This window comes from Lethenteron reissneri, chromosome 26, assembly GCF_015708825.2.
Source record: "Lethenteron reissneri isolate LAM-NWPU_2019-01 chromosome 26, ASM1570882v1, whole genome shotgun sequence".
In the NCBI taxonomy this organism is placed as follows: Eukaryota; Metazoa; Chordata; class Hyperoartia; order Petromyzontiformes; family Petromyzontidae; genus Lethenteron; species Lethenteron reissneri.
In genome coordinates this window covers 16,653,068-16,680,294 of record NC_083804.1, presented here as the reverse complement: position 1 = coordinate 16,680,294, position 27,227 = coordinate 16,653,068, and the positions used below count along the sequence as shown (strand labels likewise).

General features: G+C 48.7%; 1 protein-coding gene across 6 annotated transcripts; it reads left to right on the top strand.

Annotated features, from left to right (window-relative positions):
- Nucleotides 1-140: 140 nt before the first annotated feature.
- On the top strand, nucleotides 141-22,324 carry MUL1 (mitochondrial E3 ubiquitin protein ligase 1). 6 transcript variants are annotated; one of them, XM_061560849.1, is made up of 7 exons: nucleotides 141-206; nucleotides 10,074-10,219; nucleotides 10,815-10,902; nucleotides 13,143-13,263; nucleotides 14,348-14,564; nucleotides 15,199-15,451; nucleotides 18,249-22,324. In XM_061560849.1, exons 2-7 carry the CDS (start codon nucleotides 10,079-10,081, stop codon nucleotides 18,512-18,514), a joined length of 1,086 nt encoding a protein of 361 aa, XP_061416833.1. In that variant the 5' UTR covers nucleotides 141-206; nucleotides 10,074-10,078; the 3' UTR covers nucleotides 18,515-22,324. The 6 variants fall into 6 exon arrangements, with proteins under 6 accessions (XP_061416833.1, XP_061416830.1, XP_061416832.1 ...); XM_061560846.1 differs by having other exon boundaries at nucleotides 160-206; nucleotides 10,079-10,219; XM_061560848.1 differs by lacking the exon at nucleotides 141-206 and adding an exon at nucleotides 7,835-8,216 and having other exon boundaries at nucleotides 10,079-10,219.
- Nucleotides 22,325-27,227: the final 4,903 nt, after the last annotated feature.

The following is a 27,227-nucleotide window of genomic DNA, read 5'->3' as shown; positions in this document are numbered from 1 at the left end:
GGAGGGGGGTGGCAACAACCCCAGGATCGAGTTTCGCTTCCCTCGGAGTCATTATTAATGGGGTTTTTATTAATAGAGTCGCCTTTAGCCCGGGGGGGGGGGGGGTGTGCCCTGGTGGGTAAGGGTCTATTCCAAGGTTGCCACCACACTCTCTGTACGTGTTCTGTGAAGCTCCATCAACAGGAATGATTATGTTCGTGCTGTCCGTAAGTTGCGAAGCGTGTTTGTGTTTTTATTTATTTATGATCATTTGTTTTAGTTCAGGTTCAGCGAAGGCCCTCTAGAGAGGCCCTCTCCAGGGAGCGTTGGCCTACTCGTCCACGCTGGCCAAACGCATTGAAAGAGGCAGAAATAGCCCCACTTTACCCCAGCACACGCGATCTGCCGATCGACAAACTGTGCTGCGCCCATGTATTTTTACTGTGGGGTGGACAGTGGCGGAACGAAGAAACGTGCACTTTGTTTCAACTGCCGCGCTGGGAGATCGACCTCTGGCTTGGAAATGCAGTGTGCTGCCAACCACTTACACCACGGCAGATTCCGCCTATTATTAATATCGTACAGTACTGCATTAATTATATGCGAGAGGTATGTAATGACGACTGGCAAGCAAATTCCATTGCCTTCCACTCGGACTGAAACAATGATGATATTGAATAGGTTCCTATGGTATTTAACATTTCATCTCTTGATCCCATTAAATCCCCACAAAATAACGGGATTGCTTCGCTGATGGCATCACCACTGATTTGTGCGACATGGTACTGCGTTTATTGCTAAATACGAGGACAAACACATGTTGGAAAGCATGTCGGAACCCATGCATATGCATGATCTTCTTGATTTTCTTCCTCGTTTAAATGTAGCCTTAGGCGGTTTTACACGTTGGGAAAAAAGATAACGTAACAGTGTTTTTAGCATCCATGTTTCAGCAGTCATGCCTTGTTCTGTAATTATGTATCGGCGGTGTTCTTTGGCATGCATGCCAGAGGACGTATTCCGAGGAGATTGAGCGATAAAATCATGTCCTGTGCAGGTGCCAGGTGGATTATTACAACACATGATCGTGGAAGATAGATGGTGGCTTGGGGGGCCTTGATCCAGCAGTGGATTGACCATGGTTGATGATGGCTTTTGGCGACTTCTCACCACCATGGTCAGGTTAAAAACAGAATGATGGACGGACGTTTTTCAAAACATCAAGAGGTGTAGGATGATGATGATCATGAAAATCCACGTTTATTAAATTACAAAAAACTCAACATCCGTCAATAACCTAAAGGGAAAACAAATATGTAACGTTTCAGGCAATGGTCCTTCATAGCACATAAATGTATATATGTTGAACTTCTTTCGCACCGTACATAGACAACCATGCTAATCAGAGGTGCGGAATAATAAAAAGGGGCCAGAGAGACAGTACGTAAGGGTTGCACTTAAGAACAATTTTTTTTAGATTGTCCTGAATAGTTACCAAATTGTATCTGAGTAAAAGAAAAAAGCCTTCAATAACGCAGCATCACCAACATAATTAATTGTATTAATTATGACCGTATGAGTATAATGATTCCGTAGGAGTATGATATTTTAATTTAGATATCCGTCAATAGGAGTTTCTAGCGAGCAATCACAGGCAACAAATCACGCGATAAGACTTATTTTTCGCGCTCTGCAGATCAGGTCACGCCCTTTAAAAAAAACACTGGAATTTTTACAAAAGTACAGATTTTTCTCAGTGTTCATATTTTGCTCATTCTTATACTACCTTTGGTTCTCGACTTTTACGCAGAATGACAATGACACGTTTTAATGTAACTATAGTGGTTTGTTGATATCAGCACACCACAGGCAAGGTGGCTGTTGCTGGAATCGAACTGTGTCACTTGACTTAGTACTGACTCAGGAGCGAGCGAGCATAGCCACTGAGATTTCAATCTCCAATTGTTCCTCCAATAAGTACCGATTTCTGTTTTACACTACTGGATATCAGTACGAACGTTTAGGAATTCGATATGAATTATAAATATGTTGCAGTCATTAAAGATACATGCACTTAAATCCAGGATATATATGTACTACTAATTTACAGACCATTAATCCACCGCTGGATAACGACCTCCCCACACCGTCGCGGTAATGGGGGTCGCTGGACCGTACTTTGCCACGGGGCTGTGTGCAAACAAAAATCAGTGGCGAGTTATATTTCAACCGGCCCTGAGCCCACTCCACCCTCCCTTCACCAACCCACACTGACCAGCGTGAAATATATTTTTTTTAAATCTCCATGATCGACGTAACGTGGCGAGGTCTTCATGCAGCAGTGGATGAATAGAGGGGTTTACAATAGGCCTTACTTTATTCCCTACTTATATTTGAGAACCAAGTCAGACTCGCAGCATTGCATACAAAGTGTTTGCCACAAATGAACCACAATACCTTGCTGATCTCGTCAGGAGCATAAACCATCACGCAGACTCCAGTCATCCTCACACCGGGTTTTGGATAACCATCGAACAAAGACAGCCACTGCATCGCGTGCTTTCAGATGTGCTTCTACGGCCGTCTGGAACGCTCTTCCTTCCGATATTCGGAAGCCACTGGAGCTGTGCACTTTTACATCTAGATTTGAAAATCATTTCGTTAAAACTGCTGTTTTTTGTTTAGTTTTTGTCCTTCCCCCGCACCTCCGATTAGCACGTTTGGTTACGTACGGCGCAAAAGAAGTTCAACATACATACAATGGGGCCCGGCGCTAGGGGGGTTACTGGGATGGACACTACACCACCAAATGTCCTTTTGTCCCACCAAAGTTGACTCTCCTTCGTGATGAACCACCTTGTTATGGTGCCCCACATACAACAACAACAACAAACATCACTTACTGGCTCCACCATCCGAGAGGAGCTGGAGCCAGTATCTGGGTCCGAATGCTGGGGTGATAGAAGGGGCCGGTATGGGGGGCAGGGAAGGTGGGGGTGGATTGAGAGAGTGTTGAAGTGTGGCTGATGGGTGAGCTGTCATGACGTCACCGCGGTGCTTATTAAAGCGCAGGACAGGACAGTCTGAGCACGTGTGCGGATCAAGTTTCGCCGCTGACCTTCTGCGTGGGCGCTGGAGCGCAGCCCCGTTAGCAGCTCTCTGGGGTACCCGAGCCGGTGCCTCTGCTGGTCGAGTCGCTGCTGGCCTCGTCTCGGTGTCCCCGTCTCGTCTGAGCCAATCACATTTTATATTCGTCCGCGTGTTTTGGTCGTTGTGTTGTTTTGTGTCCCTGCCGGCGTGAGTCTCTCCTCTCTCTTTCTGCAGACGGGGTGTGAATGCGGTTGACACGTGAAGGGGGGGGGGCAGAAGGGTTTGCGAGTTCAAATCCAGGTCAGGTGGTTCAATGTGGCCCATCATCTCCACCGCGGTCAATTATAAAAGACTTCCACGTTGTGTGAAGCTGTCGATGGTTGTCTCGTAGGGTCAGACACGTCCCGGCCATATAAATGTGTAATTTCCACCTTACACTCTCTAGACCAGTGCAGGAGATGAGTACAGTATCGACCCGGCAGCCTGCGGCGATGTCCATCCACGGCTAACATCAGTGGCAAATGATAGCTGAAACGGCTTTGGCACCCACCATCAACGCGCACTGAACAGTATGGTGAAGTATGCTCAACCTCCATCACCGACACTGCGTGGGGAGTCCTTCATCCAGCAGTGAATTGACAAAACCTATAAATGATTTAATTATCAATACATTAATAAAGTTGATGTTGCAGTCAGAAACTACATGCGTGCTTCGAGTTTGAAGCATTCTAAAGGCATTCCAGACGGTCCATCACCATCATACTGCAAGAGGAACTTCCTTTTTTCACAGTAAATATGAACACTGCTTTGCGTTTGTTTAGTTATCTACGTGTGTTTAGGTGTATTTGTTACACGGATTATCCAGTTTAGCCAGTTTCCCGGGTATTTTACAAGGTAGATCTCATTGTGCGTGAGCACAGTAATAGCAACACAAATATGTCAATAATAGTTTTTTGGGTTAGATCGCGTAAATATATACATGTGTTGTTAAAACCCGCCACCACCCGACACAGCCAACTAGTAAGGGTTGTCACGTAAATAGAACATGCCAATTCGTCACCAGTACGGCACACCGGTGTGTTGGAGAGCCAAGCCACAACATTTGCAATGTGAGTACGAGTACCAATGGCGGAGCCAGGATTTTCAGGTAGGGGGGGGCAACCCCTCCAGCAATGAAAAATGATAGAGTAGTTCCTAAGTAAGGACTTGTCCCTTGCTTTTAATTCGATGCGTGTGCGGCGATGGTGCAGCCATCGATCGAGGGTCGAATTCGAACTGCGTTGTGTGATCGGCATACACGACGTCCCTGAATGTGTTTGCCTTCAGGGAAGTCGTGTGTACTGTATACGCAACTGCGACCGATTCTGTGAGTCACTTATAACTGCTTTGCCGTTACTTATTGCCAACAATTCCAATTATGGACTCAGACTATTGTCATATCATCTCATAGAGTCCCTGGCACATAATAACATGCTACACAGTGGCAGTGGGGGTCGCAAAATGGCGATTTATTACTAATAAACCCCAATGATTCCATCGAAATGAGGGATTTTGACCGAACCATTGAGGGGGGGGGGGGGCACGTGCCACCCCTACCCCCCACTGGCTCCGTCAGTGAGTACGCCGTTTCGCCAGGAATTACAACTAGCTTCATCAGGCGACAGCCAGATTCGTGAAGAAGTCTAACTGTTTCGTTCCTTATATAGAGGCGTAGATGTGGTGATCACGCAGCTGCGCTCTTGTGCCACATGGGGGGGGGGGGGGGGTTTACTGAGTCAACATGTGCATTATGCGAGCCCTTTAAACTTGTCCTTCCTGTCTATTGTGTGTATTAAAATAGCGTACCAACGATGATCCCTATTGAAGTAAGCTTCCATTTGTAAGCATGCATTTAAATAATGTATTATTTGATGATTCGCTTCCACGCAGCACTAAGGAGGTAGCTATCCGAACGGTTAAAGTTATTTTCATTTCTTTAAATTTCGATAGATTTTCTAATTGGTCTTGGCCAGTAGTAGCTAGTTTTGCACAGACCTTTAACATTATCAAAATCAATTGAGTTTCCTTGTTGGCACGCGTGTTCTGCAACTGTTGACAGTTGTATTTGCGAGAATTTAATATTTCTCTGATCTTTTAGTCTCGTGCTGATCATTCGTCCTGTTTGCCCAACATAACATTCACCACAACAAAAACACATATTCGGCAATAACACTGTGGCCTTAACAAGGATTAAAATATAAATAGCCGCAGTTTTTGGCAACTAAAAGTAACAGCGGGGTCGTCTCTTCCCTGTGACGAAACCATAGGTCAACTCATACGATTTACTCTTTGGTTCTTTCGGTAAAGTCACGTAGAAAATAAAATCAAATAATATGAGAATACGACGTTTCGGTTGCAACACAAGCAACCATCATCAGGTAAGAATGAATGATATAATACAGACACGGGGACAGCATAGACAGACACACATGCAGAGAGAGACACACAATACGATTTACCCTTATTCTTGTACAGGAAAATTGAGATTTCAGGTCCATACGGCATATAGCCGTTTTGATACGGGCAAAACAATTTTTTTGTCTATTTGTTTGTGTTTCTCCCTTGTGATGGGACTTTGTAGGATGAACGTTGAGATTTACAAGGGCACTGGGTGATCAAAAAGGTCTGAATTGGTCTGTAATAAGGTAGGGCACTGATAAGGGGTTGACAGGTATGTAGTGGTGAGTGTACTAGTGGTGAGTGTAGTAGTGGTGAATGTAGCAGTGGTGAGTGTATTAGTGGTGAGTGTACTGGTGGTGAGTGTAATAGTGGTGAGTATACTAGTGGTGAGTGTAGTGGTGAGTGTAGTGGTGAGTGTGTGTACTAGTGGTGAGTGTAATAGTGGTGAGTGTACTAGTGGTGAGTGTACTCGTGGTGAGTGTAGTGGTGAGTGTACTAGTGGTGAGTGTAGTAGTTGTGAGTGTAATAGTGGTGAGTGTACTAGTGGTGAGTGTAGTGGTGAGTGTAGTGGTGAGTGTGTGTACTAGTGGTGAGTGTGTGTAATAGTGGTGAGTGTACTAGTGGTGAGTGTAGTGGTGAGTGTAGTGGTGAGTGTACTAGTGGTGAGTGTAATAGTGGTGAGTGTACTAGTGGTGAGTGTAGTAGTGGTGAGTGTACTAGTGGTGAGTGTACTAGTGGTGAGTGTACTAGTGGTGAGTGTGTGTACTAATGGTGAGTGTGTGTAATAGTGGTGAGTGTACTAGTGGTGAGTGTAGTGGTGAGTGTACTAGTGGTGAGTGTGGTGGTGAGTGTACTAGTGGTGAGTGTAGTAGTGGTGAGTGTACTAGTGGTGAGTGTCGTGGTGAGTGTACTAGTGGTGAGTGTAGTGGTGAGTGTACTAGTGGTGAGTGTAGTGGTGGTGATTGTCAATTTGTTTGTGTTTCTCCCTTGTGATGGGAATTTGCAGGATGAACGTTGAGCTGTATAAGGGCACTGGGAGACATATAAGGGCACTGGGTGACCAATAAGGTCTGAATTGATCTGTAATAAGTAGGGCCACTGACAGCTTTGCGAAACGCAACGGTTGCTCTTACAATAACGGGGGGTTTATCTCAGAACGCGCCGGGTAAACGCGGTAGGTTTAAACTTTAAACGCACTGGGTTTAAACTTTAAACGCATTGGGTTTAAACTTTAAACGCGGTGGGCTTAAACTTTAAACGCGGTGGGGTTAAACTTTAAACGTGGTGGGTTTAAACTTTAAACGCGGTGGGGTTCAATTTTAAACGCACTGGGTTTAAACTTTAAACGCATTGGGTTTAAACTTTAAACGCGGTGGGCTTAAACTTTAAACGCGGTGGGGTTAAACTTTAAACGTGGTGGGTTTAAACTTTAAACGCGGTGGGGTTCAATTTTAAACGCACTGGGTTTAAACTTTAAACGCGGTGGGCTTAAACTTTAAACACGGTGGGGTTAAACTTTAAACGTGGTGGGTTTAAACTTTAAACGTGGTGGGCTTAAACTTTAAACACGGTGGGGTTTAAACTTTAAACGCGGTGGGCTTAAACTTTAAACGTGGTGGGCTTAAACTTTAAACACGGTGGGGTTTAAACTTTAAACGCACTGGGTTTAAACTTTAAACGTGGTGGGTTTAAACTTTAAACGCGGTGGGGTTCAATTTTAAACGCATTGGGTTTAAACTTCAAACGCGGTGGGTTTAAACTTCAAACGCATTGAGTTTAAACTTCAAACGCATTGGGTTTAAACTTCAAACGCATTGGGTTTAAACTTTAAACGTGGTGGGTTTAAACTTCAAACCCATTGGGTTTACACTTTAAACGTGGTGGGTTTAAACTTCAAACGCATTGCGTTTGAAGTTTAAACGTGGTGGGTTTAAACTTCAAACGCATTGGGTTTAAACTTTAAACGTGGAGGGTTTAAACTACAAACGCATTGCGTTTAAACTTTAAACGTGGTGGGTTTAAACTTCAAACGCATTGCGTTTAAACTTCAAACGTGGTGGGTTTAAACTTCAAACGCATTGGGTTTAAACTTTAAACGTGGTGGGTTTAAACTTCAAACGCATTGGGTTTAAACTTTAAACGTGGTGGGTTTAAACTTCAAACGCATTGGGTTTAAACTTTAAACGTGGTGGGTTTAAACTTTAAACGCATTGCGTTTGAAGTTTAAACGCGATGCGTTTAAACTTCAAACGCGGTGGGGTTTAACTTTAAACTTAAACCGCGCGCGCGACCAGCGCCTCCCCCTGGGTGGGACTCAGCCCCCCCACCCCCGACCCCGTCGAGTCGCACACAGAAGTGAATCTCTCGATTTCCTTCCAAGATAAAAAATATATATTAAAAAAAACCCATCAAATCTACCCTGCCTAAAGCTAGAGCGTGCGTGCATTTATTTATTTTAAAATGCACCTTTAATTTGTAATCAAGTTCAAAGTCATCTCTCTCTCGCTCGTCTCTTCTTCCCGCGGTGCGGGCCTCATCCTCGGCCTCTCCTGACCTCCGCCGCCGGGGTTCGCGCCGCTTTGCGGGCGGAAGAGCGACCACCTCGGCCCTCTACCCCGGGACTCCGTGGGAGTGAAACCCGCGGCCGCAGAGACCCGGCTCGGCGAGGGGGGGTCCACGGTCGCTCGGCGTTGTCAGACGCGGTCCAGGTGTGGTTGGTTGTAAACGTTCATCTGACGTTCATCTCACGTTCGTGCGTGAGATGAAGGTTGCATGCCGCCGGCTCCACGTGCAGTGGCGGGAAGTTGTTTGCTGTGCGCGGTTGATCGTCGTGTGCTTCGCCTGTTAATGTTCTTGTACACTTTAGATTGGTTGTGTTTGAGTGTATTGTCGTCTGGCTACATATATACACGCATGTATATCTCGTACGTGATCCGTGTGGTTAAATAATAGCATGGTGAGCGTGGTTATTAAGAGTAGTGGGTTTAACACGTCGGCTTTCGCGTCCAATATCCATAATGCAGAGTTGTGTTGGGTTAGATCGAACCCAAACAACCTGTATCATGAATAGAGGTTTTGTCGGTTCTTGGAGCCGTGCTTGATAGTGGACTGTAATATTTGTGGTGGCGAGTGTGTTTTATACTTCATCAGTGCATGGTGCGGCTGCTGTTGTTGTACTATATATATGCTGCTAGGTGTTGTACTGTAGATTGCATACCTGTCAAACCATATGGTTTACACCTATTCTTAAATAGAGTTTCAGGTCCATACGGCGTACAGCAGTTTCATGATGGCTATTTGAAGGATTAATGTTGAGATTTATAAGAGCACGGGGTTACCAATAAGGTCTGAATTGGGGTTGACAAGGTATTAGCTTGCCTGTATATATGTTTGATATGTCTGTTGGTCCAGTGGTGACACCGTACTTTGTGTGGTGGTTGTTGTGGGTGAAACTACAACTTGGCTGCGTGAGTTGGGACTGTGGTTCCTTGTGCTTGGTGGTAACCATTAGCACCGTTGCCCATTAGCTATTGTAGCGTGATGTGGTTGTACTGTAGATTGTGTTGTTGTGGTGTTTGGTGAGGTTGTTGTGTGGCGCCTATGATCAAATAACCCGGAATGCACCCTGCCTCATCAGATATCGGAAGCTAAGCAGGTTTTGAACCTGGAATGTTACCTTGTCAGCTCTTGCATCTCAGCTTCTAACCATCAACAAACCCGCACTGACCGGCATAGAGAATTAAGGTCAGATAACCGCAGCGTGACACACAAAAATGATTTGGTAAGGTTGGATTAATGTTATAGTTTGTGCTCGTGTCGGTAGTGGTCAGCATGGTGGTTGATGCGGTGGTTAGGGCCGTAGGTGTGTATTATTGGTGTGTGATTTCATAAAGGTTGTATCGTGGAGTAATGGATGGTGTGTAGTAGTGTGGTTCATTTAGTGGTGTCTAGTTGGTATGGTGTTGTTATTGCTGGTGTAGATACGAATATGGTTTACGTGGTTCGTGTGGCTATCTGTGCTCTGGTTAATTGGGTTAACGTGATAGCTTGTGGTTTGGTGGAGTGGTTATTTGGTGGTTGGTGTTCTAGTTGATTGGAAGTGGAGGTGTGTAGTAATTAAGAGAGTGGTTGCGAGTGATAGTTTATTTCGGGTGAGTGTATAATTAGCAGAGGTGTGGACTCGAGTCATGTGACTTGGACTCGAGTCAGACTCGAGTCATGAATTTGATGACTTCAGACTCGACTTGGACTTGCATAACAATGACTTTGTCCCACCTCTGAGATGTGGACTCGAGTCATGTGACTTGGACTCGAGTCAGACTCGAGTCATGAATTTGATGACTTCAGACTCGACTTGGACTTGCATAACAATGACTTTGTCCCACCTCTGATAATTAGTATGGTTAATGTAATATTGTGGTTGAGGTTAGTGCATTTGCTGTGTGTTTGGTCTTATAGTGTGGTTGAGGTTAGTGTAATAGGTGTTCAGTAATTACCGTGTGGTACTCATGGTTGATGTTGGGGGCAATGATGTAATTGTATTCACTTTGGTTGTGTGCGAAAAGAAAAGATGACAACGCTGCTGGGAGCGATGTTGGGGCCGGATGGGCCCAGTACGCGGGAGCTGGTGTTCCTGGGCGTTGGTGTGGCCGTGAGCTTCATCTCCTGGAGCGTCGCTCGCAGGAAGAGTGCAGCTCTGAGCAAGCTGCAGGTCCGCTGGCTTTGAGGCAACGAACTATAACAAAACAGTTACATTTACAGTTCATATACTTACAAATTTTGTTCTGGGAATGGATGTTGATCTCTATGCGGTGATGGTGTTGAGGAAGGGAAAGATACATCATTTCAAATACTCTTATGGTTCAAGACCTGTAGCATGGGGTGTGATGTTATGAGATAAAGAGAGTGGGATGGGATTAGAGGGAGATTGATACAACTGCCCTTGGGAAGAGAATTACCATTTGCTGCGCACTCTCGGAGTTTTGTTAAATATTAATACATTTTAGTAATTGGCCCACAATTAAAAAATAGAAAGATTTGAATTCACATTTTAATCCCATCCGATTCATCAGTGGCGGATATCGGGAGTCGGGGGGTGGGGATACAATGTGCCTTCTGCACTGCTCTCTACGGGCTGCTGTTTCGCTCTCATGCACTTGATTGCTTGCATGAGCCACCAACCCTGCTTTCAGAGTGCCAAGGCTATAGGTGCGTTTCTTTTCACAGAATCAGTTGTTGTTGAGGGGTAATTTCAGTTAATTTTCATCATGACTGAAAGTCTCTGGTGTTCTTCGTGTGATTCACAGGAAACTTCACAGATTCCCCTGGACGATGGTCTCATAGGCAGGCTGAAGGAGGCACCTGGGGGCTACTTACCATATGTGGTGTTGGAAGGTACAATTGTGCAAACACATTACAGAGATCCCCTCTACAGTCGTAGAGGCTGTTGGGACAATTGCTGTGTCAGTCCATGTTAAGGCCAGCACAGCTTACAAGGAGGTGTGGTCAGCATCATGCCCAGCCACATTTGTCTCCATAGTGCCAATGTTCACAAGCTTTACCTGATGCTAATATGAAGTTGAGTCGACTTAGAGAAGGTCCAATATAGGTTTTGATCACTGGGTTCATAGCTAAGTGTGCGAATCACTGCAACATTGTTTCCCATGACGGTTCATACAACAACAACAACCGCCATTCGCCACTAAGTGGCGGTGACGTCAGCCACGACGCTTGTGCCAGGGCCAAGTGCACCTTGAGACCACGTGAAGTGTCGAACGCCCGCTGGCAGGAGGTCACGGGGCAGACCCAGCAGGTGCCACGGGTCCACTGACCGAGATGACCGAGATGACTGGCTGATGCACCACCTGTGCCCCTTACTGTACCAACTTGCTGTGCTTTAGCCACCCGGCGCTCTGCTCGTTGTTGTGAGCGTCGCTCCTCCACCCTCCGTTGTTGTTGGAGGGCAACTGCCTCCAACTGCCCAGCAGCGTCCTTTACGAGCCTCCTCCACAGAGGCCGATCTTGACACCGCTGGTACCAGTCATCGGCAAGTCCACTCAGCTCCACGTCCTCCTGTACTACATCACTCCATCTCTTCTCTAGCCCGTGCCGCGCCCGTTTAGCCCCCTTCGATCCGGCCGAACAAAATCTGTTTAGGCATGCGGTGGCTGGGCATACGGGCTACATGACCCAGCAAACGCAGCCTTTGCCTGCCGGAGGAGCTCACCGATGGGACTTTGCCCAGATCTTTCAAGGATTTGTGAGCTTCTCACACAATCCAGCCTGGTTAAACCCAGGATGGATCGTAGGCAGGCCAGCCTAAATGTTTCCAACTGGCGAAGAAAAAAAAACGGTTCATACACACACATCACCACACACCCCTACCCATCCAGGATGCAAACCCCCAATCCCCTTCATAGATATATAGTCAGGATTGTGCTTAGGAGTAGTTATGTGTTGTTGAACTATGGGATTGTCAACATTAATGCAGAATACAGGGTGTTTCAAAAAATAGACTCGATTTGAAATCGCTATATCTCTGCAACCACGAACCGCCCATGAATGAAACTCTTACCACTTGAAAGGGCGGGGCATAGAGTTTCAAATGATTACAGCTAGATGCCTCTCCCAGCGCACAAACAGCCCCTAGCCTCAGTCATTCGCAAGATGGCGACCCCACAACACAAGGCGTTTTGTGTTCTGCAGTTCAGCAAGACTGAATTCGTTATTGCGTTGCGATGCAGCGTGCGTTTAAACTGTGTTTTGGCATTGTTCCGCCAATGTCAAAGAGCATGGTGGCACAAAAGACCGTGTTTTTATGCCACCATTAGTGACTAATCTGGATGACCTCAAAAACAGAATCACGGCAGTGGTGATTTCAGTGGAAGAAGACACTTTGAGAGGCGTTTGGGACTAATTAAACGATCGTCTCGATGTTGTCCATACAGCAGGTGGAGGGCACATAGAGCATTTATAAAATGGTTAGTAAAACTTAATAACTCATTTAACCGTTTGTAACTTTTTGTGTAATTGTAACATGTTGCCATCGTGAAATATACTGCTTTGAAATTGGGTCCATCTCTTTGAAACACCCTGTACATTACTGTATCGCGATTACCATTGCCCCCTAGTGGCTAGTTATAATCACTACCTCAACTGTTCCTTTGCCAGGTAACTTGGAGCTTTGGTTAATTGTAGTAATGCACAGATCGTCGTGGGTCCTTTATTATAGTCTTTTGTAAATCCAACACAGTCTCAATGTGTTTCAGGATTTTGGCAGCCAATTGATGCTTTAAGATGGTTGATTCCTTTCAGAATGGATATTTTGCATGCGAGAGGAAAATAAATATCCGAGAGAAACCCCCCCACCTCATGTAAGCGAATGCTTCTCAAACGCATACCCAGACAGGTCAGAAACCCACTTGCTGTACTGCCACATCCTTCGCACCAACGGTTTTAGCACGGTTGGCTACGTACGACGCGAAAGTAGTTCAACGTACATACATCCTGGTTAGCTTGTAGGCTAGCAGGTTTACAGTCGCATGCATGATGATGACTTTAATGCACAATTCAGCCGACATAAATAAAGGTGGGGTGGGGGATCGCTTCCCGGGGATGCCCGTTCCACTCCACAGGGACGGTGCGCCCCATTAAGGAGCACCTACAGAGCCAGCTGCGGCCCGACGTGCTGGGCGTCATGCAGCAGGTGGAGTTCAAGGAGCGGAAGCTCGTCTGGAGCAGCCTCACCCACCACTGGTAACTTTCCTGATGCAGGATAGTAAAAAAGGTGTCAGTTTTGATGCCAGATAAAAGGGTAAAAAAACAATTATCATATTTTTTCTGCTGGTAAATGAGGTTCCAATGGTATCCTGATGCACTCGGCAGGTCTCATCAGAGCATAAGAAGGGCAATGCAGTCCTTTGGATGTTTAAACAAAAATATATCGAGTGGTTTTCCATATCTGACATTTACTAAATCGATAAAAGCCACACAAGCAAATAAGGTGAAACAACAGAGTAGAGCCAGCAGATCCAAATTTATTGTCGTACAGCTGAACACATGTAACGGATTGATAGAAATGAAATATGACATGCAATGACACAATCGGTGCACGTGTGTAAAGCTTATATTCGAATTAACGTGAATTCTAATCAAATATGTATTACGTAGGTGTGACATGTAAAAGAAAATCACCACCCCGCTACACTACAAAGGAATGTGCTATGATGGCTAGGAATGAGATGGGAGAGGCAAACATACACTTCCAAGCAAATGACCAAGTGACTGGACCAATACAAGAGTGAGTTGCATCCAACTACCAAATTGTGCAACAGTTGATAGTACATCAAACTTTGGGAGAAAATTCTGAAATAAAAGCCCACACGTGTCCCAGGAGACACAGGTCCCTCCACACTTTCTGTAGATCCTGGGACGTCGTGTGAAGAATTGTGGAAGAACTCCCTCTGCCCCTCGAGGCACCTGACCCAAACTACACTCAGGGGCCCCCAAAACACTGAGGCATCAGTTGATGAATGTAATAATAATATTTTACAAATAATGCAATTTTACATTTACACCAACGGATCGAACTTGAAGAGCGTGACACATTGCAGCAAGCACGCCAGTCCGAGTGAAACAAAAAATACGTGATTCTTTAATCAAATTGCGACCCGGAATCATAAAAAGAACATTCAAATTGCCTGAGACGTGAATCGTTACATCCTTAATATTGCCAAATTTCTAGTTTATATCTTTTTTTATATATATATAGTTTTCTTTCTAATTAAGCATCGCTATTCCCATCTGTGTCCTCCATCACGCAATGCACACCCTGATGCAGGAACAACACGGAGCATGTGATCCACACGCGGACAGACATGGTGCCATTTGTCCTGGAGGGCACGGGACCACGGGCGGCCAGCGTGCGTGTGCGGAGTCCCCAGGAGGCGAGCGGCCTCTCGCTGGAGCCCGTGGCCGAGTCCTTTCAGCCGTCGACGGGAACGTGGGGCGAGCTGCTGGGGCTTCTCAGCGGGGAGCGGCCCCGCGGGGTGCTGCAGGTCGCTCGATCTCATCCCACAGCCATCGTCCTCACCGCCGCCTCCATCTATTGTTGACACTAATTTTATTACACATAGCCGAGCCTATCTCAGGGTTGTTTTCCGTTCGCGATTTGCCGAGCCTACCCAGAAACAAACCATGATACATTGCCCTCACAAGACATCCGAATCTAGCTTGTGGCCAAGCAGGGCCAGGGGCAGAGGTTCATTCTTTGTGATGTCAGTGTGCTGGAAGGTAACAGCATTTTTGTCTTGTTTGTCACTGTGTGAGTGCATGCAAATGTGCTTGTATGTATGCATGTTTGTGTGGGGTGACCCTAGCAATTAGCGTGCTGTGCTATGAACCAAGCAAACCGAGTTTGCTTCCTATTCACGCCCAACACCAGTGACGGTTATCTGAAACGGTCCTGGGCCTCTCCTAGGTCGACTAAGCCTCAAATGGGTACCTGGTGCTGTGTGTAAACATAGCGATTAGGGAGACAAAGGTAGCCATGCGTGGTACTGGTCACCCACCCCCTCGTGTACCGTGCCGGCCTTCATAGGTGGTCGCTAACATGACAAGTATGTTAAGGCGATACGGGGAATCGTTTTCTTTGTGTGTATGTTTGTGCGTGCGTGTGCGCGCGTGCGCCAGGTTGAGCGCCTGCTACGCGTGGGAGCAACTCTGACGGCTGTGGGGGAGGTGGCGCTGGGTGAGCATGGGGCCCCTGAGGTGCGCCCTCCGCGGGACGGTGCCGCCTACCTGCTGAGCACGGCGGCGGGCGGCCTGCGGGCCCTGGTGGAGCAGCGTCGCTGGAGCACGGGCATGTGGAGGTTCGGGGCGGTCACCTGCACGCTGCTCACCCTGGCACTCGCCCTCTGGGTCCTGCGCAGGATCTACCGCCGAGGTAGTGCCCGCACTGTGGCAATGCATAACCTTACAACCACAATGATACATTACCACGTGACTAAACACACTGAAACTAAAACTATTGTTTATTTTAGCAGGTAAGGCTCACTGAGCTATATAGCTATTTTTCAGAAGCGACCTGGCCACAAATTAGCTCAACGAAGTGGCTTATCACGTGGAAATTACTGTAGCCAAATTAGTCTAAACGCATGTTTCTAAATGTGGAGGGAAAAACAGGAGGACCCGGAAAAAAATCCACGCAACCATGCGGATAGCGACCCACAAACTCCAAATATACAGCACAGTCTTATCCCTACGACATCTACTTTACAATGCTACGATCGTGAAAAATGATACAGCTGCAAGCCTCAGAGGTCAACCTTAAAATCACTCTGCTGGCTCAACTGTGCTCATTGTATGAGAATCTTATGAGATTGGATGCATTCCAGGTGATGTGGTGGTCAGAGTGTTTGTTAACGATGGTCTTAATAATTCCAGATGGAAATGATCAGTCTTTGACATATTCTTGCACAAGCAATTACATGCATTAATGTGAGCATAACGATTTATGTAATCAATAATTACATGCCAACCTGCTGTCTAGCGTCCTCTTGTAAACTCGAGCATTAGGAAATTCTCACGCACAAACTTGCAACCAGTGAAAAATGAATCCAGCAGAGGGCATAAAATGTCCAAGCAAACAATGGCGGAAAAAACTCCGATGAGAAACTTGTGTTACCGGCGACAAGACGTGGGCCCACTAATGGACATCAAACGCCACTCTTCAACATGGTTCTTAATGATTCTCAGTGGCTGCCCATCCACCAACTGGCAAAGCCTTGCCTCGTTTAGCACAGGACATACCTGTCATGATCAGGGTGTAATTGGAGGCATTAAGATTGAACAACTGTGGTATTTATTAATTTACCATCAATTATGGAAAAATTAGAGATGTGGTGAGTCAGGATTTAGGTATAAGGGATTAATGCCAAACAAGGACAGTGGACTCGATGGGACAGTGTGGAGAAGAGGAAGATCAGCTGGAAGGATCTGTGGGCCACGGAAGCGAGGCGGTTGAGCTTCTCCATCAGAGCAACATATGACATCCTTCCAACACCAGTTAATCTTCACCAATGGTATGGTGAAGATCCGGACTGTGCCCTCTGTTCCATGCCAGCCAACCTCAGGCACATTCTCACAGGGTGTAAAACAAGCCTCACCCAAGGACGCTACACTTGGCGTCACAACCAAGTCCTTAAAAACCTTGCGTCCGCCCTGGAGGACAAGCGAGCTGCCACCAACTCCCTACCACCCCCAGCAGCATCACACCCCTTACGGACGACCTTTGTCCGCGAAGGGGCTAAACCACCGAAGAGCGGCTCTACACCAATAGAGCGAGACCAGCTGCGCTTGGCCCGCGACTGGAAAATGCTAGCTGACATTGGACGGCAACTTGTGTTTCCTCCGGAGATCGCAACCACCACCCTAAGACCTGACGTGGTGCTCTGGTCCCGTTCGCTCAAGAAGGTCTTCATCATTGAGCTCACAGTACCCTGGGAGGACTCAGTAGATGAGGCTTATGAGCGAAAACATCTGCGCTATGCCGATCTAGCTGCCGAAGCACGGCATCATGGTTGGAACACAGAAGTCCGACCAGTGGAGGTGGGCTGCAGAGGTTTTGTGGCAACATCTACAACCAGACTGCTTAGAGACCTGGGAATTAAGGGCCAGAGCCAGCGTTCGGCAATCAAAGCTGTATCGGAGGCGGCAGAAGGCAGCAGTCAGTGGCTCTGGATGAAGAGGAAAGACCCCAGCTGGGCCCCAAAGTGAGAGGGCCAGGAGGTATGCAGTCAACAATGCTTGACTCAGGGAGGAGGACGCCCCTGCCATGCATAGTCCCATGGGATGTTGGCTACCAACAACAAGGCAACTCCTATGACTAATTGGGAATGGGACGCAAGCGTAGGATTGATCACCCTGTCGCTGGCCGCCTTTGGGGAGGGTGTATAGTATGAAAGGCCGAAACACCCTAGGAACCAAAGGGTCACTACTGACGATGCGCTCCCCAAATTTCACCAGGCTCACTGTTCATGAACTCTTGGAAGTGCTTGCACAAAGGATAGTAACATCTCATCCTGTGTTCTTTGGAATCTGAAACATGCATTAATGTGAGCATAACGATTTATGTAATCAATAATTACATGCCAACCTGCTGTCTAGCGTCCTCTTGTAAACTCGAGCATTAGCAAATTCTCACGCACAAACTTGCAACCAGTGAAAAATGAATCCAGCAGAGGGCATAAAATGTCCAAGCAAACAATGGCGGAAAAAACTCCGATGAGAAACTTGTGTTACCGGCGACAAGACGTGGGCCCACTAATGGACATCAAACGCCACTCTTCAACATGGTTCTTAATGATTCTCAGTGGCTGCCCATCCACCAACTGGCAAAGCCTTGCCTCGTTTAGCACAGGACATACCTGTCATGATCACGGTGTAATTGGAGGCATTAAGATTGAACAACTGTGGTATTTATTAATTTACCATCAATTATGGAAAAATTAGAGATGTGGTGAGTAATGATTTAGGTATAAGGGATTAATATAATGGTAATTTTGATTAAGGGTATGAGGTGCGGGTTAAAGGTAGGGCTATACACAGGTTAATGTCTATATAGGCTGACTTGAGTGGCTTACAGTGCACCGTACACGCAAAGTGGATGCATCATCACCATGCCAGAGTTCTCCGTTGTTTCATCTCACATCGCTACCTCCTTGTGTTGCCGCCTCCCACAGCACGGGAAGAGAGGCGCTGGGACAAGCTGAGACGCGAGCAGGAGGCCGAGGCGGCCCAGTTGGCCCCCGAAGACGGGGCGGGTGGGACGGAAGAGGGCGGGCGGCTGCCGTGCGTGGTGTGCCTGAGCGCGCCGCGCGGCTGTGTGCTCCTGGACTGCGGCCACGTGTGCTGCTGCTTGCCGTGCTACCGCGTGCTGCCACGCCCCGTGTGCTGCCCCGTGTGCCGCTCGCCCGTGTCCCGCATCGTGCCTCTCTACCACTCGTAGCGGAGCCCGGTTTGCGGGCTGTGCTCGCACACCATATTTGTGGTACCACACCACAGTTACCAAACTGCACTAACGCGGCATACCATGGCACCACTGGGACATCACAGCAACTGTACATCGCCATTCTGTACCACACAATGCTATCACATCATACCACATCGCCTCACCACACGGTGCTACCACAGCAGACCACCACAATGCCCTGAAATCTCATTTGGGGTTTGACTAATTCCACTTTGCCTTCATAGGGTATAAATTATGATATTCTGGGAAGTCAACATTGGCTTATCTCTGGATAGAATTGCTTCGTCATAGGAACGTGGAATTGGCTCAGGAATACGGTTGCTCGTTTGAACACGTAATTGAATAAAACTGCTGCTGTCAAATAAGACCAAAACTTCACAGTTGAGTTTGACAATGGTCCTATGTGCACGCATATACGTGTAAAAAACATGGTTATGTTCATGGCGAGCGTGGGCTGTTTATTAACTCCTTCCAACTAAGGTGCAAGCATTTGTGCAGCAGCTGTCTGTTATTCCGTACCTTGGTCCATCCATGTGGGGGTGGGGGTGGCACATCAACTCTTGTAAAGATAATCCAATATTAAGGAAGTTTTAGTATAAACTTGTGTTGAAATTTGGGAATTATCCTTTTAAAAACCGGCCAAATTAGTGGAAGTGTTGCCCAAAACTTTGAGACACAACTCGTAGCAAGAGGGACTTTGCAAATACCCAAATGCATTTCGCATTTAGGGTTATGGCAAATGCATTTTGCCCTGACTGCTACCCGTCAGCTTCCATAACTGTTAATTAAATACTTTCAAAGACAAATGCATGTTGGAAAATATTATAGAATCCATGCCTATACTTTATTTTTCCTTTATTTTTACAATTGAGACGATTTTACGACAGCAAGGAGATCATACTCATGAGTACATTAAACCCTCTCTATCCGCGAGGGTTGCGTTCTTGAAAGCACTCTTGCGAATGCAGAATTCGCGAATACAGAAATCTTCCAATGGGAACAATGGGGTTTCCGTTCCTGGTACTAGTGAACATGGGGGGGGAGGGATAGTAAATGTTTAATAACAATGACTCCAATAAATAATACATTATCTAGAACAATGATTTTAATTGCCTTTGATGATGATTTGACTTAAATGGAGGTGGTGGTGAAGGTGTTGAATTGCGGAGGATGACTCCTGGGGAGATGCAGGTGTTTGAAAACATTGCACAGTTATCATTTAGCACTCTAAGGAGCATTAGCCGCAACACTTTGCCCGATTGTTTTCGCGTTATTTTTAATGGACCCGACAGTCGACTCATCCATACCAAAATGTGTAAACGAGTGGACTAAGTACGTATACAGAATAAAAATCACAATAGCGAGTTCAGAACGGGATTGCTGCGAGACGGAGGACTAAGTGGGCGGCCGAGGGAGCGTGACTAATCCTCGCAGTGTCAAATGTTTAATTCTGCACGCACCTCCCCGGTGTCGGTGGTCTGGCACGACGTCCACTCGCGAATACTGGAGTCCGGTGGGTCGCGAATAGGGAATTGATGTGCATTTAGTAACTCGCGAATATGCAAAAACTCGCGAATTCAGAACTCGCGCATAACGAGGGTTTATACTGGTCTGAAATTACCTCACTTTCGCGATGGACTTAGGTTTGCACCAATGAGAGGAAGTGGGGGTGCAGGAGACAAGGTGGACAATCATGTATGCAGCACAAATCGCAATCCCGCCCACGAACCCACTACATTTTAGACACCTGTCTGCAAGATAAGCATGCAAATTGGAGTTATAAAATCCTCATTGGACGTTTATGAATCTCCGTGGGTGTTTGTGCAAGTAGCAGTTAATGTGATGTGCTATGAACCTGGCAACCCGAGTTCGATTCCCCTTCACAGTCAACATCAGTGTCGAATATCTGAACCGGTCCTAGGCCTCCCCTAGGTCGACTCGGCTTCAAATGAGTACCTGGTGTGGTGGGTAAGCACCGCTACTCTGGGACAAAGGCGGTCAAAGGCGGGTTGCTGGACACCCAGTGGCGGAGCTAGGATTTTCAGGTAGGGGGGGGCAACCCCTCCAGCAATGAAAAATGATAGAGGAGTTGTTAGTAAGTAAGGACTTGTCCCTTGCTTTTTATGCGACACGTGTGGGGCGATGGCGTAGCCATCGATCGAGGGTCGAATTCGAACCATGTGATCGGCATCGCGCTCGCTGAAGGTGTTTGCCTTCAGGGAAGTCTTGTACTGTATACGCAACTGCGTACAATTCTGAGTCACTTATAACTGCTTTTCCATTACTTATTGCCAATTATGGACTCAGACTATTGTCATATCATCTCAGAGTCCCTGGCACATAATAATATGGTACACAGTGGCACTGGGGGTTGCAAAATGCCGATTTATTACTAATAAATCCCAATGATCCGATCGAAATCCCTAATTTAGATCGGATCATTGGGGGGGCATGTGCCACCCCACCTCCCACTGGCTCCGCCAGTGTGGACACCCACCCCCTCGTGTACCGTGCCGGACTTCATAGGTGCTCGCCAACCACTTTCCCCAAAAGATCTGCCTGTGGCTCGCCATGTATACATTTGGTCTTGCGGTTGTGGAAGAGGAGTGTGCCAGGCTTCCTTCCGTAGGGCATCGATGGCAGCACTGCATGTACACGTAAGCCCATATTGTATTAATCCACTGCTGGATGAGGCCACCCCGTGCCGTACAGGGAATTGTAGGGTGGAGGATTTTCCATGGCATCTGTCGGACGAGCAATCCTTTCATGCACATTTCTTACGAAGCAGCAGTGAAGGATCGCTGGAATGAGGTCACAGGGCAAACCAGGGTTTTATTTTTTTTTATTAATGCCCACTGGTCAGGACAAATCATCTCCTGTGACGATTTGGAAGGATCTTCCTCAAAAAAATGTCATGAAACTCAGTGAAGCCTCTCCTGGGTAAATTGGTATAATAATTAAAGGCATCTTCTTGGTTCTTTCAGTAAAGTCACGTAGAAGGGAAGTAATAAAATAATAAAAATAAAATATAATAAAATCATTCTCACGACGTTTCGGCCACAACGCAAGCAGCCGTCCTCAGGTGAAGAACAGGTCTGTCAGACAGCGTCTGAATGAACACCACCAGGCTTGGCAGTGTATATTTAAGCTGGGTTGGAAGGGGAAGCGTGCCCCGACAAAGGAATTCGCATATCAAGAGGAATCTAGCATATCCATGGGAAATGCAGGTATGCGACCAGTACCACTTATGCCCGTGCATTATGCAGGAATAGCAGCATCAAAGGGAGGGGATAGGGGTAGCTTTAATAAAGGGAAGGAGTGTTAATAGTGAAGTACCGGTGAGGACGCTTGACACCGAGGTGGAGGCACACGTGTATTTATTTTACAGTACAACAGTGGGCATATAACACTCGAGGGGGTATCGGCCCCCTCACCCGTATAACTGGGAATACACCCCTAGCTATCCCTGTCCTACCCCCGAGTCCTCCACTAACGGGCTAGGGGAGGCTATCTGGCCCGACACTGGTAAGTCGGGCCCGGTACCCGGAGTCCCAGACCAGCTCTTACAAGAGCACCGGCTCTGGCTTTCGGGACCACGCCGCTGGCTCAGTCCTGTTCGGCCCTGATAAGGACATCGAACTAGGGGAGTCCAGGGCTCTATCTAAGACGTCTTCAGTCTTCTCTGGTTAGCTTTTAACTCTACCCCCGAGCCCTTTGATACATCCCCTTTTATACCCAACCCCTCCCTGAGGGGTGGGGCCCCGGGGGATCCTAACGTTCGAACCAGCCCCCCCCAGGGTGCCTGGCTCGGACGTCGTAGAGGGCACCTCCCCGTGCACTTACGTAGCCCCGCCCACTGTGTTTGTTTGCCATAGGCTGCCATGCATAACGGCTCTCTCTCTAACACCCCTACATCACCCCGCCCCCCCCCCCCCCCCCCCCGCATAGCTTGCAGCCGTCCCGGCTGCCAACATACAAAAAAAAATGACAATAAAAGTGCATTTACCCCCTGACCGCGCGTGTACCTCACTATTTTTCAACAATAACAAGAACAGCAACAAGAACACAACAAAATGCAACAGCAAGAAGAGAAAACAACCCGACGCACCCCCCCTGAATAAATACGAATTCCGTAAAAAAAACAGCCTATATACAATTTGCAGGGAACCCACCACACACACAACACCAGGTGAACCCAACGTATGTACATTCAATGGGCAGGGAACACACCACCCACACAACACACAATGAACACAACCTATGTACACATCTTCCGGCCTCACAACAGTCTGCGCATTTTTGCGCGCGTCCTTGCAGCGGGCCCTTCACACGGGGTAACCCCGGGTGGCGGACCGTCAGGTGGCAATTGTCCGTCCCGGAGTGAGTCCTCATCCGACGCCGCGCGACCTTTGGTATCCCCAGGAGGGGTGGTCGGGCGTGAGCCCGTCAGTCCTGATGCACCTGGAGGTGGTACGGCCGGCAAGGCATTAGGTGAGGGCGACGGAGACGGACCCAGTGAGTCGGTCGACCCCCCACATGTTTGGCCACGCATATGTGAAGTGGGTTTGTGTACCGCAACGAAGGGTTTTAATCTAGAGGGGTGCACGAACCACCGCCGCTTCCCCCATTTGATGCGCACGCACTGTGGTCGCAAAACCTCGACCACCTCCACAGGTCCCCGCCACGGCCGCACCAGCTTAGAGGAGGTTGCCAGTGGCACCTGGAGACAGTGCAACCATGCCTTGTCCCCCGGCTTCCACTGTATCATGTGCGCCCGACCCAGTCTGAGGCGCTCATTCGCCTTTTGACGGAGGTCCGAGTTTAGCATTGCAGCATCCCGCGCCTCTGTTAATTTGGCCAGATTAAATTTTACATGGTCAGTCAATTTAGTTTTTCCTTGCGGTTCGGGGATCTGCAGCTGGGCGCGAACAGGCGGGTCGGGTTCGCGACCATACATGAGGTAAAAGGGAGAAAATCCCGTAGCTGCATGGGGTGCCATCCGGTATGCCGCCAAGACCCCTTGAATTTGCAGGTCCCAATCGGTCTGTGAGTCTGAGACCTGCTGTGACAACATTGACGTGATGGTGCGATGCAGGCGCTCGACCATCCCGTCAGTCTGCGGGTGATACGGGGAGGTACGAATTTTCTTCGTGCCCAGGAGCTCACAGACTTGTTTGAGTAGTTTACCAGAAAAATTTCTGCCCTGGTCGGTTAGCAGCCGCTCCGGAGCACCTTTGTCCAGGACGTATCCCTGAACAAAGGCCTCCACGATGGCTGCTGCCGACTGGTTGGCAAGGGGCCAGGCCATAGGCCAGCGTGTAAAATACTCCACACCAGTCAACAAATATCTATTGCCCCTGGGGGTGGCGGGAAATGGGCCCAAAATATCCAGCGCGACAAGCTCGTTTATTCTGGACACTTTGATCGATTGCAAGGGTGGGTTAGACTCCCGTGCCGGCGGTTTCCGTTGCGCACACCGAGGGCATGATCCCAATAAATCCCCAACATCCCTCGTCATGCCAGGCCAAAAAAAATCAAGTTGTAGCAAGGCGAGAGTCTTTTGGGTCCCCAGGTGTAGAAGGCGCTCATGCGCGGCCCACACCACCTTGCCTCGCAACCCAGAAGGGACCACCAGCCGATGTCGATGGGATTTCCCGTCCCAATGCATCAGCAGACCTTGCACCATTTCCCATGCATCAGAATCACCCTTCACCCGCCCAGCACCCCCGACGCGACGACGCCACCCGAGGAGGGAGGTATCCTCCATCTGGAGGCGCCCCCATTCAGTGACGGGCAACCCCAACAGGGAATCTCTTCCCTGTTGTTCGATCGAATTAGTAATTAATGTTTCGTCGTCGTCGGTGGCTGCCAAGACCGGAACCGATACGTCTCCTGAAGGCCTGCAACGTCCCGACCCCAGGAGGCATGCACATTCGGAGGTGGTTGGCATGCGCGACAGAGCGTCCGCATTTGTGTGGCGAACGCCCTTACGGTAGGTGGTTTCAAAATCAAAGTCCTGGAGAATCTCCAACCATCGAGACAATTGTCCCGATGGTTGTTGAACTCGCAGGGCATACTGTAGTGCCGCATGATCTGTGCGGACGGTGAAATGCCGACCGTACAGATATGGGCGATACTGTTGGATGAAATAGACAATTGCCAACAGTTCCCGACGGGTGACACAATATCTTTGCTCCGCAGGAGACAACACCCGACTACCGTACGCGACCACCCGTTCCACGCCGTCAACCACCTGGGAAAGCACACCCCCAATACCCGTGTTGCTCGCATCGGTGTCGAGCAAAAAGGGCTTAGAAAAATCGGGGTAAACCAAGGGAGGAGCTTTTACCAGGGCGTCCCGAAGGGAGCAGAAAGCAGCCTCCTCCTCTTGACCCCAGTGGAACCGAACCCCTTTTGATGTTAAAGCGTGCAGGGGTTTGGCAATTGTCGCAAAATCAGCGACGAACCGTCGGTAATACGACGCGAAGCCAATGAAACTCCTGACCTCTCCCACCGAGGTGGGAGTCGGCCAGGAGCTGACACACTGCGTTTTGGCGGGATCGGTAGCAATACCTGAGCGTCCCACGATGTGCCCCAAATAACGCACCGAATCGCGTAACAAATGGCATTTTTGGGGCTTGAATTTCAAATTAGCAGCCCGCATCTTTAGGAAAACCGCCCGCAACCTCTGGAGATGTTCGTCAAAAGTTTTACCAATAACGATAACATCATCCAAATAAATGAGGCACGACTCCCATTGCAATCCAGCCAAAACCAATTCCATCAAACGCTGGAAAGTTGCCGGCGCTGAGTGTAAGACCATCGGCAACCGGTTGAATTGGAACAGGCCGTGCAGTGTACGGAAAGCAGTTTTAGGCTTTGAGTCATCGTCCAGAGGAAGCTGCCAGAATCCCGAAAGTAAATCCAGTGTGGAAAAGAATCGCGCTCCCGCCAAGGCGTCCAGCGATTCATCCATCCGAGGGAGCGGGTATGCGTCGGCAACCGAAATTTTGTTAAGGCGCCGAAAATCAACGCAAAACCGCAACGAGCCGTCCTGCTTTTTAACCAGGACGATCGGCGCTCCCCAAGGGCTGGTGGAAGGAGAAATGATGTCGGCGGCCAACATGTCATCAATAGCAGATTTGACATGGTCCTTTTCGGCGGGACTCAACCGAAAGGGATTCTGGCGTATTGGCGCGCTGTCACCCGTATCAATATGGTGACGAAGCAGATGAGTGCAACCCAAATCGTATTTATCTCGACTGAAAACGTCGGAAAATTCCCGCAGTAGTGTTTTAAGTTGTTGACGCTCTGAATCCGACAGGTCCGTCGATCCCGCACAAAGCGCCTCGAGCCACCCTTCATCGCTGTCCGAATGCGGTCGCGGCGCAGGGACAACGCTGACGTGATTTGCGACGGGTTCCTCACATGGCACCGGCGTTGCGTGAGCAAGCACGGTCCCCTGTGGGACCACCACCGTCTGCGAGCCCACATTGAGGACCGCGATGAAGGGTTCACCGTCCCCTTTTACTATGGTCTGGGCCGGGAGTAAATGAGGTCCACTAACCCCGGCCCTAGACGGCCCCAGCAGAACCCCTTGGGCCCCAATACCCTTAGCGAAGGGCCGCCGAAGTTTCAAAGGAATCAACATTTGTGCCCCCGGAGGGACGCGCACCGTTCTATCTACGAATGCCGGCACCGTCGCGAACGCCGTCCGAGTCGTAACTGGCGATGGCAGAAACGCCATGCGTCGGCCCGACGGGAGCTCAATGCATCCCTGGTCGATTAATATCCTAATCGGCATTTTGGCCAGGAAGTCCGTCCCCAGCAGGCACGGAACCGCCAGCGAGGAGGAAACAAAAATCGGCCCAGACAATTTAATTTCCCCAATACAAATTTGGGCACGAATCTGTCCGATGATGCCAAGTGAGCCCCCGTTAGCAGCATAGAATGGCACGTTAACAGGCATCAAAGGACGGCTCTGGACAGGGAGAATATTGTAAATTAACTCCGAAATAATGGTCGCCGATGCTCCCGTATCGACCAGGATGCGCACCTCAACCCCGTCGATGTGCCCCACAACGGCAGACGACCCCGACGATGCGGCTACCACACGATCGGCCAACACGGACCACTGGCCGGGTTCGATATGAGTACCCAGAGTGGTGCGTGATGGTGCGATGGTGCGCGATATCGGCCCCCCATTCGTTGCGGTGTTTGAGTGCGTGACGGGCGTGTGCGTGGGCCAAACATGTTGGGTGCCGCGACTTGCCGGGTTATGATGGTGGAGCTTGTGACGAGGGCCGTCGTCCCGTTGAGGTGTCGTCCCGCGCTGTCGAGGAGAGCGGCACCCCGAGGCGACGTGGCCCCGGACGCCGCAGTTGAAACACCGTGGGAGTGCCGTCGGAGATGATGGACGGTCGAAGTGGCTCGACCCGTCCCGGCCCGACCGTGCTCCTGTCGCCTGTTGCCGTCAGTGGTCGATGGCGTAGAGCTCCTCCGTCGGAAGGGTGGCTGCAGCCACCGCACGCCCGGCCGATGCCCTGCTGGCTTTCCGCTGCAGTGACAGAAGGTTGGCGTGGAGGAGCCGCGCAGCCTGGAGCGATGTCATCTCCGCGTCCTCCTGTGCGACGACAGCGATGTCAAGGTCATCTGCCAGGAGGAGGATTTTCTCCGTGACCATCGCGTC